The sequence below is a fragment of the Parasteatoda tepidariorum genome, chromosome 10, assembly GCF_982258835.1.
Source record: "Parasteatoda tepidariorum strain Cologne lab strain chromosome 10, Ptep-v5.0, whole genome shotgun sequence".
Classification (NCBI taxonomy): domain Eukaryota; kingdom Metazoa; phylum Arthropoda; class Arachnida; order Araneae; family Theridiidae; genus Parasteatoda; species Parasteatoda tepidariorum.
This window is the reverse complement of record NC_141764.1, coordinates 62,706,872-62,725,909: the sequence shown is the minus strand read 5'-3', so window position 1 is coordinate 62,725,909 and position 19,038 is coordinate 62,706,872. Positions and strand designations below refer to the sequence as shown.

The 19,038-nt window shown below is 30.0% G+C and overlaps 1 protein-coding gene across 1 annotated transcript in view; it reads right to left on the bottom strand.

Moving 5' to 3' along the window:
- LOC107444219 (cell adhesion molecule Dscam1) overlaps window positions 1-19,038 on the bottom strand; it is a 107,842-nt gene that overhangs the window by 31,968 nt on the left and 56,836 nt on the right. The window contains exons 8-14 of the mRNA XM_071184000.2: window positions 18,660-18,824; window positions 17,115-17,405; window positions 14,055-14,174; window positions 12,072-12,245; window positions 9,015-9,162; window positions 5,675-5,826; window positions 4,128-4,259 (exon numbers count right to left, since the gene is read on the bottom strand). Coding sequence (XP_071040101.2) covers window positions 4,128-4,259; window positions 5,675-5,826; window positions 9,015-9,162; window positions 12,072-12,245; window positions 14,055-14,174; window positions 17,115-17,405; window positions 18,660-18,824 — 1,182 coding nt within the window. The remainder of the gene's footprint in view (window positions 1-4,127; window positions 4,260-5,674; window positions 5,827-9,014; window positions 9,163-12,071; window positions 12,246-14,054; window positions 14,175-17,114; window positions 17,406-18,659; window positions 18,825-19,038) is intronic.

Sequence of the window (19,038 nt, the reverse complement as noted above, 5' to 3'; positions counted from 1 at the left end):
ACAAAATTTTTAACAGTTTTAGGGTAAAGATTTTATTTGTGATCAAAATGAACTATTTAGAAATGTTTTGCTAAAAGTTCATCAGGTCCTATTAAAATATTATCTTTTCAAGATTGTAAATCTGCAATTTTATTAAAGGGACTATACTAAAAATCATATTAAGCTGTAAAAATTTCTGAATCAAATTACGGAAAAAAGTACCAGAACTCAAGGTGACGATACTTCTTAACGTGACATCTATCTTTACCGGAACATGCTACGGAACAAAGAATTTGATAAACTATAAGTTTTACTATAATAATTACCATAAAACCACTGAGTCACTCTAATTAGATTATTTTTATTGAATAATTTACGGTATAATTTTCACGGTAAAAATAAACTTTACAATAAAATGAATTTCATGAATAAATCATCCGAAGTGTCGGTATATTATACATTTAATTTGATCTGGAATTTCTCAAAACAGTGTATTAGACAGGAAAACTATTTTTGAGTATTATTTTCCAAATATAATCTCAGAGATTTTTTTAAGAGCAAAGACAAATCACTAAATACTTTTGTTTTCTTAGTCACTGCCTATTTTTAGCAGAATTTGTTAAATAACTTTGCCAATCACCATTTTTTATCTAAATAAAAGTTTGTTCAATGAATTTAAGTCTTTTTATCATAAACAAAAAATATCTATTTATTATCTATTGATTAATCTTCAGAACATTATTTGATGAGTTTTCAGAATTTTTATTTCTCTTCAACTCAAGTTGAAACAATATTACGAAATAGTTACATTTCCATATTTAAGAATTTTAATTCACATTTCAATCTGAATCCTTCAATTTGTCACTAAAAAGCAATTTGAAAAATGAAATGCAATAATTATGAAACAACTTTTAAGGTATATCTTTTCGAGGCAAATTACACTAGAGAAAAAATTGTTTGTTGCATTTATACTTGATCTTACCTAATTCAGGTGTGGAGATTTCAACCCTCAAATGAGTTTTGCTTCTAAAGCTACAGCATATTTTAAATACATTTTAGTCTATTTTTGTTGAAAAGTAAATGCTTAAAAACTTAATATACAGCAGAGTTCGCATAAATGCCGAGAAAAACTTCTAGGGAAGTTTGGACACATCACGTGGATTGGAAATGATTAGGAACTCATGCGCAGATATATTGTCGTACGCGGCTTGGGGCACTTTCCTATTATGACCTGTTCAAAAACACTTAACAAAACACCCTTTGCAGTGTATTATGATATTCCTATGCAATGTTAATTCTGATGATATGCCCTAACTACCATAGAAGTTTGCTGCAGCATTTATTAGATCTCCTGTTGTAAGCTAGTAGATTTCGACTGAAAATGAGGTAAAAACGTTGCTTGGAGATAAAAATTGATGGTAGATTTGAAATCAACCATATAAAAATATTAAAAATCTATTAAAAAATTTCCTACAACAAAAAGCGAAGAAAATTTTCTCCAGCATTATCTAGTAAAAAAAATTAATCAGTTTAAAGTTTAAATTCAAAAAAATTATTTTACTCGAAATCAGGCATTTATGTATATCATTTTTTGCATTATGTATATCAATTTATTTTGAATGTTACAGATCTTCGCTGCGATCTAATCCTTAATACGATAATGTCTACGAGTGATGTTAATGAGAAAAATGTTATTTGGCAAAAGAAAAATTATAAGCTAATCTTCCATAAGCAGTTATTAACTTCATGATAACATTTATTTTCATACATAAAAACATTTACCGTCAGTCTGGATTAAGTTAAGCTGATATGTGTTTATTATATATCACTAATAACCTCTTAGTCCGTTTATCTTAATCCATGTTTATATTTAAGTATTGTAAGGCTTATATTATCATAAGTTAGTACGTTTAATAAAATTTCTATTAGTTTAGTTTATTCATAATCGAAACACCGAAAGGATTTGGAATACATGGAATATATAACGTTATAATTAAGTCATACAAATGTTTTTTTAATTATTATTATTATACAAAATTTTTAGCAAAAATTTATTTACCCTTGTTAAGAAGTTTAAGTATCTTATGTAACTTGCTTAATAGTGCAAATGTAACATTATGAAAAGACATATAGGGTGTCAGAAGCTGAGAGGAGAGCTTTTCATATCGAATCATAATATTTTCAAAAGCTGTATTCAATTATATTGAACTCGATATCAGATATGTCTATTTGTATTTTTCGCTCTAACGTACAATGCATGAAATATCTTCATTTTCAGCATTTTCTACCCTCTTACGGTTACATCTTCATTTAAGAAATAAAAAGAAAAATCTCTAGGCTTATTTGTCTTGCATTTTTTTACACAAGCCAAATCTGCAATGGTAAAGGCTTTTATAATAGATTTCACATCCTTTCCCACCTCCAAAAGGGGAGTTTAAGAGAGGATTTCTGAATTGTATCTTGAATTGCTTCATTTTAAAAGATTTTGCAGATTTTTAACCAATGAGTAACTCATTGAAATATTTTAACGTTACTTTACTCGCTTACAGTCTCAAAGAACAAATGAGCAGCGAGGTACTCAATTGAGTCAACTAAAGTCTCTTAACCCATTCTTTCTCACTCCCGTGAAAATGACAGGGTGAGGTTTCGCCCTCTATTTCTCGCTCCCGTGATATTGACGGGCTGGAGTTTTCAGCAGAAACGTGCCAATAGGAATAAAACTAATTCATTTTTTTTGCCCAGAAAACATTTTATTTCTTATTTTACACACCAGATGGCAGTACCAGGACATTTTTAAGGTAAATGCAGATAGTTAGTTTATTTTAAACTAGATATCAGCACTAATCAAATATGTAATACAAATACAAAAGGCAAAAAATAGGCACTTTTATGACCGTTTTCTTGAAAATTTACGGATCATCAAAGGGGTTAGAAGACTGCATTCAGATCCTGCCTAGTGGACAAGATGAGAATTGATCTGATCTATCTCTCAAACAAATCACCTTGCCACCTTCTAACCAGTTGCAAATAAGTTAATTAAAATGTGCTGATGCACCATCTCCTGTGATAGGAAGTTTGCCAAATTTTTTGGGGGGTTTTGCAGTTGGGGAGTTTTGCTGTTGAATTGTGGAACTGCAGATTTGTTTTGTGCTATTGTACATGCGATGGTTGCTGAATTTACACAGAAAAAAAGAGTAAAAAAATGGGTATGACTTAACTGTCGTCGGGAAAGTCACTATATGTTGCCCCTTGTTTCAAAAACTATCATGCAAAGACTAATATTCAACTATTTTGCATTTGCCCAAGATAATTGGGGATTATAGACTGATGGTAAGTTAAATGTTTTTTATACATAAAAAAATAAATTTTCAACTTATAACTTGTGTATTAAGTTTTGTTTTAGTTTCTTGTATTTATTAATGAATAAAAAAAATATCTAGATATGTAGATTAAATGCATTTTTTTCTTCAAACAAATTGGTAAGGGTGGCAGTTAACAACAGATCCAATTTTAAGTTTACGACTTTCAATGTTCGATCAAATCCATATCTTTGTAATTTTAAATACAATCCAGATGGTAATGGAACTCCTGGATCGAGTATTGAGAGAAATTTGCTTTCACGCAAGACTCTTTGATGAAACTAAACCTAATTCGCGTTACATGGGCAGGAAAACCTCGAAAACCTCCCACGGCTAACTTCACGGCAAGTGGACTCTAACCCATGATTCGTCAACCATTGAAAATATTTTTACGGCAGCACTGTGGTCCGTGCAAGTCGAGTTAATTTTTCATTTAAACTAATTCTAAAATCATCAAACTTACTATTCCAAAATCATCAATGCTAAATTTATCAAATTAATTTATACACATGCTCAATCTGAAAGATATCGATAAAAATACTCACGTAAATCAATAAAAACAGTCTATAATGTATATTTTGCAATGCAGGCATCTTTAAAAATTCAAGAAATCTGAGTAATTTTCTACAAGTTTTTCGAACTAGCAAACCTTTATTCCATTAAGAAAACAGTTTTCCCTCAAACAGCTAAATGCAGAGCAATCAAATTGTATCTATGGAATCAAGTAACTACTATCCTTATAGAACAACATTTGGAAATTCAAATAACTATTATCTTTATTGCACTTACCATTGGCAAGTCTCCACATAACTGTATATTGATTTATTGGGCTATTACCATCGAAAGGTTTGTCCCAGGTTAATCTAATGCTCCGGCTTGTTACGTCATGCACTTCAAGATTTTGTGGGGCATCAGGAATATCTATAAAATGATACAACGAATGCGTTCATTAGAGAATGTAATCAAATTATAGTGTAATTTTAACGTATCGTTTAAGATGCTTCTAAAATAAGAAGTTACAAACTCTTGCCTCCATATAAATAACATTTATTACATTGATATATTTTAATATATATTCTAATTTTCGTTGATAATATAACCTGAAATTTAAATTTAAACCATTCTTTGAAATTATAACCAAAACTAATCATAACTGCTTGATATTCAGCATTTTTTTACATCATTCAATATATATAAATATATATCGAACTAATTTCTTCAAACTTTTAACATAGTAACTTTTGTTTAATATATACATAGCTTTTAATATATTTATATATTTAATAGTATAAAGCCTTTTCCAACAGTTTTTAACTACTAAATAATCAATAATTATAATTTTCTAAAAATTTTTTTTATTTAATATGCAATATTCTGTATAAAATTAATAATTTAATATATCTAATATAATGTGCTTCATAGAGTATTAAAATTTAATATAGTTCAACATTACGGGACAAAACTGCCTTGATAATTGTTTTTATATTGGTGTTCGCATTATTTAAAAAAAAATACTTAATTAAAATTTAAGCTAAAATTCTAAAATGATCGATAAATTTGAGATAAGTTTAATTTTAATTTCAGAGTAAATTTAATTAAATTTAAATACATATTAAAGAGTGTTGTAATCTATACACATGAAATAGAAAAATCTTACATTAATTCCACACGCATTGATACCGTTCCTTAAATATTTTTACCTCTACAGGCGTCAATTTTTGGGAAATTAGAATATCAGTAGTAGCTTGTTCACGATAGAGTACCAGATTGAGTGAGTGTTTAGTTGAGTAATACGCCGTATACGGTTACTGAAACAAAACTTAAATTCATACATTAAACAAACGTACGTTGTTAAAAATTTATGTATGTTTTTAGTTGCATAATAAGGATAATTATAATCTAATTTTTAAATATTTGTCAATTGTTTTAAGCAATTTTAGATCACATACTGTCGATCCGGCTCTATTAAGCTAAGACTAACAACATCACAACGTTTAACATCATATCTGTTCCTATTGTATCGTAAAGATAAATTTACTGGCACTAATGTGTATCATAATTTATTGTTATTATGAAATTTATTATCACCAACCACAAAAAGTGGGGGCAACTGTAATGCACCAAAAGTAATGAAAAGAAGCATTTTGTTGGGTCAGTACATCTAAAACTAAGGAATAATCTGTGGGGTTTAATCTTGCTAATTTTAGAGTGAAATATTTACCACCATTTTTGGAGTTTAGATACATTACAATTTTATTATGTTGGTATACTCGTAAAATAAGTATATTGTTTAATTATTGTTTAAACAATAACTACGAGTTTTCGAAAAATATTACCTTCAATAGTAACTTTTATATTCATAACATCTTCTCCAAATTCATTAATCGCTATACATTCAAAAAGAGCAGAATCTTTTCTCTGAGTTTTTTCCACAATTAAAAATGTTTTTAAACCAGACTCCATTATTTCTTCCGTTTTCTCCAAATATCTAAAAAAGCAGTTACATATAATTTTATGACCATTTCTAAACTTCAAAATTATTTAGAACAAAAAAATTAGATCGACATTTTAGTTTAATGTTAACACTGACATTTTATTTAATTCAACTTTCAGAAAAGGTCCCATATTTAATTATATCTTTATAACAGAACAAACTATGGCTTGATACTTATACATTAAATATAATGAAATCTATTGTTTGTACAAAGAATGTTTCTTTACTTCTGCTAAAAGTAATTTAAAAAGTAAAGATAGATTTTTATCTTGTCCCTTCGTGAGTGGAACGAAAATTTTTAAATTAAATTTTCTTTATTAAATCAAACTGTTTTCGTTCATTTTGAAATTGTATGAAAAATGAAGTAACGCTGACTTTTAAATGTAGTGTATTAAAATAATAGAGTAGATATTTTTCGTGATTTTATTTCTTAAAAGAATATAATATGATTGAAATACTACGTGCAATAAATCTAACTAAGTGAAATTCGTAAATTTAAATTGAAACTCGAAATACGGTGAACTATGGTGTTTACCTAAATGACTAGAAAAATAAAAGCTTAAAATATACAAATAAGATTTTATTAAGAAATATAACTTTATTAGATGATATAAGAAGAGGAAAGACTTGTTAGCTGTCATAATATTTACATTTAAATTGTTCGGAAAATAAGTTAAAGTGTTTTATTTCTTTGCAGAACAACGTACGTACAAAATGTACCACAAACATTGAAAATCAAAGATCCCTTTTAGAATCCCTTTTATAAAAAAAAAGGTCAGGTACAGATTTTTTTTTCTTTATTACTTGCTCATTTCTATGTCAAAAAAACTATCTAACTTTTAGTTGATAACGTATTTGACTTAAGTCTAATTCGAATATATTTTGAAACAGAAACTAGAAAAAATTTAAGGAATTTTGAAAATTAATTAAATTATATTCAACAAACAATATACAATATTAAATATTTTCTTAAGAATCCCGCATAACTTTACATTTCAATGGATTTCTGACAGTTTTCCACTCATTCAATAATTTTAAAATTTCTATTGGTTTTGAAAACAAAATTATGTAGACTTTTGATTTCATAATTTTTTTATGTTGTTTGTGCTGTATTTATTACTAGCCCGCAGCGCGTCATCGCTGAGTTTTTACTTTGAACGCATCTCGAAAAACTTGATTAAGAAACTGGACACAGTTCAAAATTGCATGTTTGAGAAAATGGCCACATCTAGATGTATGTTCTTAAGAAAATAGTCATAACTTTAAATGCATGTTGAATAAAATGGGGACGACAAAAAAGCAGTTAAAAAAGTTGACATAGCTCAAAATGCGGGCTTAAGAAAATGGTCACAGATCAAAAAGTGTGTTTAAGAAAATGGTCTAATATATTATAGATGCTTCAAATGAAAAGGTACACAGCCCGAAATGTGTGTTTTAGAAAATGTATACAGCACGAATAGCGCGTTTAAGAACAACATAGTCACAGCCCGAATTATGTGTTAAAAATGCGCACAGCTCGAAATGAATGTTTTCTATTTTATATTTTATAAGCATCGTTGAACAACCGACCCGATTTTTTGGGGGGTTTACGACTACTAAAGTTCAACTCCATAGTCTTGTAATTTTGAATCCAATGGAGAAGACAAGGGAACTCCTGGATCAAGCATTGGGAGAATTTTTCTATGTGGTGGATTATTTGATGGAACTTACCAGCATTTTAGTTACATGGAAAGAAAAACAACGAAAACCGCCCACGGTTAGTCTGACAGAAAGGGGACTCTAACCGATTAATCATCTACAACTGTGGATATTTTACGTTAGCACTGTGGTTGGTTCGAACCGAGTGCAGAATTCGCATCTATCAGTCATCGCTGGTATTTGAGTCCAGTTCACCTCATTATAAGGCGAAACGTTCGACCCCTGTACCACCATGTCTCCGAAATGTGCGTTTATGTAGAAAATGGACACAACCTGAAATGTGTGTTTAAGAAAATGAACAAAGCTAGAATTGCACCTTTTCAATATTCAACCAAAACTCAACTAGGAAATGAACAACTCAGCGTACCTTTTTATTTTTACTTTTTTAAACACTATGCATAATCATTGGAAATCTAAGTCCTAGACTTCGGGTTTGGAGTAGCTGGTACATTACAGACGTAATTTCTCAGCCACGTATTTAGAACACTAAAGGATTAAGTTGCTTTAAAAAATGTAACCTCGAGAAACGTGAGTTTCATGCCACCCTTATAAGTTTATAGGACCCATGTGAACCTAGTAAAAAACAACTGATGACTTTAAATATATTATTATAAGCTATACTAATTTAAAAATAACAAAGTGATTCAGACAAACGGTCGCCAACAAAAAACGAATTAATTTGAATCCATTAATTTTTTTCTTATAAAAAAAATCCTACGTCTATCTTTTAAAAAACATATTTGTGTCCATTTTTAACAAGTATTTTGAACTGAATCCATTTTCAAAAACACACTCCTCTACCTGTGTCCATTTTTTTGAACCCGCATTTTGAGCTTTTTCCAGAATAAAAAATGCTCACGGATGATAGTCTTGAAAAATTACGAAGTGAATTGACAAAAATTTAAGGTGTTTTTGAGGTTTATTTGAAGTTGTTTTTAAGTGTCAAGGTTGATTCGAGGTTTATTCGGTGTTGACTTCAAAAACAACTTTAAAAGATCAACCTTTCAAAGTATATAATTAATGTGTATGAAGTTATTTTATTTACACTTGATATTGTTTTGAGGTTGATGGAAATCTACTTTAAAGCAGTTATCTGAGAAAGGTTGTTTTCGAGAAGTACGAGTTATTTTTTATACACTTTAAGCAAATAAGTATATTAAAGGTGTGAATAATTTCACCAGATCTTAACTAAAAGCATTTCTGAGTTATATATGAGGTTGATTTAGTGAGGTGCAAATGAGGTTGAAATTGAGGTTTATTAATGAGGTTATTTTTGGTGCAAAATATGATCTCAGTTTCTTCTTCGGGTGCATTTTTTTTACATTCTTAAACCTAAAAACAATTTCAAAAACACTTTATTTTTTATAAGGGAAGTTTAAATAAGACTATCCATTGTGAGTCGCATGCATTGATTAGATCGTCTTGGGAAACAATGATAACGCAGATGTGTACCTCAGATGTGCGAAATCTTCTTAAATCCTTACCTATTCTCACCTGCCAGATCGATAAACTGGCTATTCCGTCTCCATGTGATTCTCATTGGTAGGTCTCCCATCGCGAAACACTCAATCACACACTTTTCTCCTTTCTTTGCACTCACAAACTGAAACTTGGAATTGAATTTAGGTGGTCCTAGAAAAGTGGAAGAAAAGAAAAAATGAAATTTAAATAATGTATGGGAAAATAAATATGTATTCGAAAAAGATTTTAAATGAAACTGTGGCGTAACTACCACTGCGATTTTTAAACATCAATTCACTAGTATATAAGGCATGTTAACTCGATTCAATCTTAAGGTACCTCTTCATCAAAAAGTATCGCCTACTTCGATGGACTGTTCAGATTGAAAAGTTGACTATCTAATCGTGATTGGGTCATCGTAGTTGCTTCTCAGTCTCATTTTATTTTATTTTATAACCGTCGTTGAACAGCCGACCCAATTTCACGGGTCTACGACTACTTACGTTCAACTCCGTAGCCTTGTAATTTTGAACCAATCCAGAAGACAAGGAAACTCCTGGATCAGTACCCCCAGAGGTATTGATTTGTTGTGGGAACATGGAGGATTTTGAGACTCGACAGATTTAACGTGCATCAGTCACCATTTACTACATGGGGAGTCTTCGGCCGGCGAGGATCGAACCCACGACCTCTTGGATATGGGCCCAGCGCCCTACCGACCAGGCTATCCCGGCCCTCTCAGTCTCATTTACACATAACGGGATGCTGCACACACTCTACTGCTAATAGAGACCACACATGCAACGGTGAACTTAATACAGCTCTCACAACAAACGCCCAAGTCTCGATGAACTTAATATAGCTCTTACCATAACCCCTCAAAATCCGGTGAACTTAAAACAGCTCTCCCGGTCTTTCGCAAATACGGCAATATCCGTTTATCAAGTCTATCCCCGATCCGAGGTTAACTCTATTCTATATTTAGGTACCTTTCGAAAGATGAAGGGTGGCATAGTCGGAAGCTCTTGCCTAGCACAATTTATAAATGGTAACTGTCACATAGAGGTACATACCGTCATTATGTTAGAACTTATAAATTGTATGGTGTCATATGCCGCTTGTCCTCCCGGGCTAAACAAATTTATATATATGGTAAGCTAAAATGAATACTGTAAAAAATTCAAAATCAAATTACGGTATAAAGTACCAGGTACATCATCCATAAAATTCATTTTACCATTATATTATTATATCGTAATTTTTATAGAAATATTTATTTTATTACAGTGATTTAGTGATTTCAATGTAGATATTACTTTGAAAATTATGATATATTAAAATTTTTGTCCCACAGCAAGTTCCAATAAAAATGGATTTCACGAAAAATAGTAGGATTCATGTTCTTTTTTAGCGTAATTCGATCTGGAATATTTTACAAAGCACGGAAAGTGTGATAAATGCATTCATTGAAAATATAAATACTTGAAGGGATTATAAAAACAGTTGCTATAGTATTCCTCATAAACTTTTGATTTGCGCTGCTTTTATTATACCATATACAGCAGAATTCAGGCTATTGTCGATGCCACCAATAGCAGATGTTATAGGGGCCTTAAAATCTTTCAGGTCGTTGAACCTAGCAGGCACGTACAAGCGATCTTTTACAAACCCTCACCAGACAAAATGATTCGGTGGGGTTTTAGGATCATGGTGGCAAGAAAAGAGAAGCCTTATCTGCAGTAAAAAAGTGACCAGTCCATCGTTGTGGTATTTTTGTTTACACAGGAACGCTGATGTCGGTTAGACGGCGAGCATTCAAAACCTGATTATATGACCTCTGCATGTATGTACAGTACGCAGTAAATAAACGGACCGCCCTAAATAACTTTGGATCTAAACATCGGAATTGTAGGTTTTAGGACTCAATTTCAATGGCTTAAGGGGCAATCTCAAATATGCTAGTTAAAAAGTGCAGACTGTATTTTACGTTACGAAATCAGACACAAAAACATACTTCTCTGAATAAACATACTTTTTCTCGATAGACTCGAATTTTTGTTCACTAAAACGTAGGGGGTAGTCACAATCTGGGAAATACGGTCCCAATAGTTTGGTCAAAATAGTGGTTCAAAGTTTGAACCCCTTATGTTGATTTTACTTTTTGTGTATTTCGCCTCGAGAATTCTTTAAGCAAATTTAAAAAAAAAATTGCACTCAATTATAAAATTCATCTAGCTAAGAGCAATTTCATAATAAAATAGTTTTTAATAATTATTTAATTTTTATATTTTTTATGTATTAATGGTAGAAAGAATTATTAATCGTATATTATATGATTTTATACATAATTTTATTTTTTTCAAAAACTGTTTTTAAGGCAAAATGCAACATTTGAACTATGAACTATGGAATAGTATATTGATTCCGTGAAACAGTTCCCGAAAAATCAAATTTTGAAAAAATCAGATGTTTAAATTTTGATAAATGTGTAAACAAAGGACCGTAAAGTTTATAGTTTCTCAATTCCATGATCAACAGTATCATGATGGCAGTGCGTTAACGAACTGGTGCTCATTAACCGAAAACACCAGTGATAGAAAACCAGAATTTCCCTATATGAGTTACTTTGGCCATTTTTCGAAAGTAATTATTTCCATTGTAAGATCATTGCATTTAAAAGTCTTAGGCCGGGATAGCCTAGTTGGTAGGACGCTGGACTCACGTTCCTGAGAACGGGAATTTGAATCCAGCCTGACGACGACTCCTCAATGAAGAAGAAGATGTAAATGGTGATTGGTACACGTTAAATTGGTCAGGTTAAAAAGTCATCCATGTTCCCATAGCAAATTATACTTCTAGGGGTATTAGATTGGATAATGATCGTTCTCTGGTTCACGTAAAAATTGCGATTTGTGGGTGAATGAACGGTTCATCCAATAAACGAGTGTGATGTACGGGTGTAGTAGAAGTCAAATTCTTGACCATAAATGGCGCCACTGCAAAACAAGAATAATTCCACCCCCAGCACCTTAATAACCTACGACAACAACATTTAAAAGTCTTAAAACGATGATACTTACGCTGCACTGTCAATCGAACAACTTTACTGAGTCCAACAGCAACGCCATTGTTTGCTTCACAAAGATAAAATCCGGCGTCAGTTGATTCTATATTGCGAAAACTAAGTGAACCATTAACTAGTATATGAACGTGGGATGTACTGACTATAGTTTTATATCTGTTTGGTGGATGATCTGAAAAAAAATTTCACTCCATAAATAAAATCAGTGCTAAACAAAATCTTTAACTGTAACTTGCAACTAGAATTGAAAATCTTAAGTTTAGGCTTCGATATTAAAACGCTGATATAAAAACAAAAGATATAAAAGCAGCAAAAAATTTAAACCTTATGACTAATATTTCATGAAGCTGTTAGAAAATTTAAATTTTAAAGTTTTCTATAAATATAAAATTAAGTTACTCAGTTATAACATCTAATTTTATTTCCAATAATTTACAAATATATTTTAGTAGTTTGGAATGAGTACATTTTTTAATCCTTCTTTGTCACTTTTCGATTTTTCAGGTTGTAAATATTATAGTGTTTTAAAAACTGTTGTGAATTTGTAACTATTATTGATATTATTGTTAATATGGTTATTAATAACGAATAGAATGTTGCAAGTTCTTTATATATAGCTCTCTATGGTAAAAAAAAATATGCAAATTATCAATATATAAAATGTGAAAATTTTAGAGAAATGAAAGGAGTATTTTGTGATTTAATTGTTTAATATTTCGAAAGTTAGTAACGCTGCATTGTTTTAATTTCTAAGAACATGCAAAAAATAAGAATAATTCATTGACCACAAAAATTTTTAGCTAAGGAAAATAAATCTCGCCTAGTTGGCTATTTTTTTAAAAGTATAATAGTATAATTAGGATATTTGTTCTCTTTAAAAATTCTCTCTAGAAATAAAGTATATATATACATTAAAAATTAAAGTTTTTCTTTTAGTTAAAAGAGCTCAAGCAGTAACTTTTTGTTTTCTTAGCTAAAGAGTTTTAAAAATGTGTAAATATGCTTAGTGGAATTTTGAAAATATTTTAATCTCAATGTTTAAGAACATATTGTGTCTAGAAAGTTAGGTCGCTAAGTAAAGTAATTTTAGGTGATAAATATACACATTTTTCAGAGGTTTCGCACATTGTAAAACAAATTTTTATTTTTAAATTTACTTCAATGTTTATCAAGGATATGAATAAAATAAAAAGCAGTTTAAAAAAAATTAAGAATAAAATGAATTGAGTTTAGCATAGCGAAAAAAATCAGCTTGTTTTAAGTCTTGGGAATTTAGAAGTAAATTTTTAAATAAAGTTTTTCCCTTCAACTGAAATTATTTACAATTTTTTCGTTTAATGAACGCTTCAATATAGTCGCTTTATCGAGTTAATTGCCAGTCTCAGGAGTGAAATTTAGATTTTGAATAGAAAAAAGTTTTAAATATTTGAAATTGAACTTTAACGCAGAATAAGTGACTTTATTTTAAAGGTTCAGGAAATTTATATGCCTATTGTGATGCCACAATAGGCATTACAAATTTCCTAGCTTTTAAAAATTTTCAAAGGCTGAGCTTTATTTTTGTCTGTGTTATCCTTCAATAAATCGTCAGTCATGGATCTCTGTCCATGCTTCGAGCTGTCCGTTGGGAACAATTCACTTATTATTAATTTTTAATTCCTTGCGTAAAGACTGAGAGCTTAGACTCGCAGCCCAAGTACTAATTAATGGTTTTTCTTAATGAGAGGGCAAGAATGATTCTATTGACCCCTTTAATAGACTTTATTTTATAATTGTGGCCATGTTCGTTATAACGAGATGTACATAATAAATCTGTTTTTCCAAAACGATTTTATTTATTTTTCTGAGATAAATAGCCCTCCTTCATTAAAAATATTCAGCTGTATCTCACATTGCCAAAAATTCTACTTAAATTCTACAAAGAAGCTACATCCACTGTACGGTGAAGAATTTGAAATAGAGTGTTATGGAACATACTTACCAGAGGCTACTTTCCAGCGCACGTATGGCTGAGGTACACCATCAGCTTGACAGTTTATAATTGCAGATTGACCTGCTATGGCATACGTATCTTTCGGTTCTAAAACCCACCGAGGAGGAACTGTTATAGAAAATAAATGTACAGTTTTGTGAGAAATTCGAATATACTTAAATTAGATTAAGGCATAAAGTTTAAAGTAGCAACATCGTGAATAACTTTTGATCTAATAATAGGATCTTCACGTTCTAGGACTCAATCTTAATTGCTCGGGGGGGGTGACCTCAAATGTGCAAATCAATAATGTGCTGACCAAACTCTTGGCAGAAATCAGAATCCGTCGAAAAAAAGATATGTTTATTCAGAGAAAGAACGTTTTTTTTGTCTGATTTTGTAACTTAAAATATCGTCTGCACTTATTGATTAGCATAGTTGAGATTACCCTTTTGAACTATTAAGATTGAGTCTTAGAACGTGAAGATCCGATTATTAGATCAAAAGTTATTAAGGGTGGTTTGTTTGTTTTTTGAGCACTGTATATTACATATTGCATACGTTCATTAATACATTAAACGTCAAAGTCAATATTTGAACACGTTGTTTTTGTTAAAAAAAAACTTTAAAAAATCAATTACTTTAACTTCAACTTTCTTTAAAATACTAAATTTTCTATTAAAAAGAAACGAAATTCTCTTCAGATTCAAATTTTACTCGATTTATAGCAATCATATTAGACGGTTAAAACATATTAGGTTGATGAACAAGTTTCCTCTAATATTGGAAATACGCAGAAGAAAAATAACTTACGTTGAATATTAAACTCCTTTTTACCTGAAGATGTTAAAGAGCTGCCTTAGCATATGACTTAGATGGTCAAATGCAGTTTTTGTCTTATAAGGCAGTGCGCAAAGATTTGTGTAGTTTCATATAAATAAACTGTGAAACGAAAATTAGATTCAATCGAGCAATAGTATTTTAAAAATGCTTTTATTATGTTATTTCAAATGTGTGACTTCTTTAACTTTTAATAAAACTTAGTGTAGTCTGGGCTAATTATATTTGAAAGCCTCTTAAGTTTGTTCCCTTTCAGCACTGAGATTGCGCTAATAAAACGAGATCACTACGTTTCACCCTTCATGTCCCACGGCATCTTATATAAAAGAATTAAATTAATTTAAGGCATACAGTTTAAAGTAACAACATTTAATTTTAAAATGTTTAACATTTACTAAAACAAAATAAAGGTACAGTGCAAAAAAAAACGGGCCACCCTGAATAACTTTTGATCAAATAATCTGATCTTTACGTTCTAAGACTAAATCTTAATGGCTCGAGGGGGTGATCTCAATTATGTTAATTAATGAGGGCAGATGATATTTTAAGTAACGAAATCAGACACAAAAACGTATTTTCTCTGAATAAACATATCCTTTTCCCGACGGAGTCAGATTTCTGACCCCCAAAATATAAGAGTAGCCACAACCAGGAAATTATGATTTCAATAGTTTGGTCAGAAGAGTGCTCCAAAGTTTGGACTCCTTAATGTTAATTTTGCTTTTTACATATTTCGTTACATCACGAGAACTTTTTCTTAGAATTTTAAAATGTTTGCATGCAGTTATAAAATTCATTTATACAAAGATGATTTCAGGCAAAAAGTAACATTTATTAAATATTTATTACTTATTTTAATAATTTCCGAAAAAAAGGTCTTTCTGATTCTTGCTACTCAAGATCACACGGTCGTAATCCCAATACAGTATTCTCCAATTATTATGCATTCGTATTTATTTTCTCAGAGTATTTGGTCCTGAGGAGGCGTTTCTTTCGCATTTTATTAGGACTAAATTGGTTAATTGATAAAATCCAATTGATTTTTATTATTTTTTATACTTTTTCATAATTTTGTATTAGATTAGATCAAATTAAGTTTAAAATATTATACTTATCATTTTCATAATTTAAAGTTATGAAATACAGCATGATACTCCGGGCTCTTTCTCTGATTTAAAGGTAAAATCTTCCAAACACGGCTCACTTCAAAACAATATATTTTTTCTTAACTTTTCACTTATTTAGATCTGAGATAGAAAATTATTTATCATTGAAATTTCTTAAATTTACAAAATCACTTATTGATACAGTTTTGAATATGAATGTTTTTTTAAACTACTTTTTGTTTGATTCTATATTTTAGTACAAATATAATTCAGATAACCAAATAGATTTTCGTTAGTATATACAAGACTGTTTTAAAAATTAAAAAATTTTAAATTATATTTTTGCTTGCAATTAGAGCATCAGAAAAATATATGTATAAAAGGGACACCAGTGTTCCATTTGAGTCAAAGAGATACTTTTTTTTTGGATTCGATATTTTAGTACAAATATAATTCCGATAACCAAACAGATTTTCGTTAGTATATATAAGACTGTTTTTAATAATTAAAAAATGTCAAATTATATGTTTGCTTGCAATTAGAGCATCAGAAAAATATATGTATAAAAGAGACACCAGTGTTCCATTTGAGTCAAAGAGATACTTTTATTTTGGATTCGATATTTTAGTACGAATATAATTCCGATAACCAAACAGATTTTCGTTAGTATATATAAGACTGTTTTTGATAATTAAAAAATGTCAAGTTATATCTTTGCTTGCAATTAGAGCATCAGAAAAATATATGTATAAAAGAGACACCAGTGTTCCATTTGAGTCAAAGAGATACTTTTATTTTGCATTCGATATTTTAGTACAAATATAATTCCGATAACCAAACAGATTTTCGTTAGTATATGTAAGACTGTTTTAGATAATTAAAAAATGTCAAATTATATGTTTGCTTGCAATTGGAGTATCAGAAAAAATACATATGTAAAGGGGACACCAGTGTTCCACTTGAGACAAGGAGATATGATATGGGGGAATCGGATAAAAGGTATTTTTGAAATTCAATGTGTATTCCAAAAACTAGGAGTTTTAGTTTTATTACAAACGTATCTTTATGTGAACAAAAACACTTTTTGTAAGCTATATAACTTTTTCAGATGAAAAATAATTACCTTTGACCGTCAAAACTGAACTATAAGATCCAGACGCAACATCATTTTTGGCAATGCACGTGTAGTTCCCACTTTGTTTATGAGTTAGATATTTTATGGTAAGTGTCGAAACAAAACCATCGTCTGATTCCATCACACTTGCATCCAGATTTTTTCCATCCAAAGACAAACCGTCTTTGAACCATCTTGTGGAAAGTGGACCATCTCCAGCAATGACAACACACGTGACTGCTATTCTCATACCTTCTTGAAGTTCATCCGGAAACGTGAACTTAGTTATTTTCGGTTTGGCTTAAGGAATAAAAAATAAAATTTATAAACCTTAATTTGCGAAACTAGTTTGTTTACATTCATACAAAGTTTAAATCCTTAAGTTTTCACATTATCAGTGCAGAGGAGAGTGGGGTCAATTGTAACAGGGTACGATTGTAACAGAGAAAAAATTTCGAGTGTCGGGTTCTAGATTTGGTTCCTAGGTGGCGCACAAGGTGTATTTAATAAATCTACATGTACACCCCTGCTGGCAACTATTTTTATGTACTTTTGAAAGAGTTACACCACAAAAGATATTTTCACGCTACGTAAGTACTTTTTTTGGTATTAGAATATTATATTGTCACAAAGTAATTTTGTTTAAACAAATCAAAATTATTAACCGAATATGTAAGTGGACACCTTAATTAACATTTCAAAAAAAGATTAGTTTTGTTAATTAACTAGCATTGTTTTTAAAAAAATGAAGCTGAAATGGCGTCTTGGGGACGATTGTAACAATAAGTAAAGGGACGATTGTAACAGCTAAAGATAAATAATCTTATGTTCACATACCATTACTTAACTCTTTAAGAACCACCAATAGTTTCCTATATCATTTATATAATGTTGCATGTGCATTATTTTATTTGTCACCTTTTACAGCATAAATTAAAATTTTTAACCCCTAAAAGTTAAAAGTTTAACCCTTTAGGTCTCCGCTCATTATTATTTTTACTCCTAAAATATCACTACTACTTTGATCAATAAAAAAATATATCACAACCATGATAATATGTATAACTAACTACGTTTTAGTTGAATTTATGAACTGTTACAATTGATCCCGTAAGTGGGGACAATTGTAACAAGTGCACGACTGTCAAAAATTGTTAATAACTAATATAATAACATTTAAAATAAGGCATTTATTTTTTTTCTAGTAGAGGATAGTCTACTTTACTCGTCTGTCAATTAATACTAATAATGTATTGGATTTTTTGTTAGTTAAAAATAGTTAAGTAAAAAGTGCTACAATTGACCCCACTCTCCTCTAGTGTTGCCAATAGATAGCCATACACCCTATAGTGTTGCCAATAGATAGAGAAATTAATAAGTAAGAAAAGTCTGCATATGTATTTCAATATTTTTAAGTACATTCTTACAGCATAAATAAGCAGTTATGCATATTTTTAATTTTTTTGTAAAAAATAAATTAATCTAAATTTTCCTAAATTTTTCAAACGGTACATATTTTCTGATCAAAACAAAAAAAAAGAAAGATTAACTTACTTCGAACCATGACGGAAAAAGAACGTGATACAGGAACGGAACTCAATCCCGAAGTAACTTCGCAGCTATAAATTCCTTCATCTGCCAAAGGTTGCATTCCACTGATGAGAAAAGTCCCATTGGGAAATATTTGCTGTCTCTGATTTATTGGCAACATTTGATTTCCTAAAACATTTCTCAGTTAATTTATTAGTCAAAAGATTTTCTTTACATAAAACATCTTTCAAACGAAAAAATATTAAATGAAAATTGAATTAAAATGAAGTAAACAATTATGTTAAAATTATACTTATCCAAATTAAGTTGAGAAATAAATTCAAATTGAATAAAAAATTAAGTTCAAATGAAATAAAAAAAGTAAATTTAAATTAAATTATAT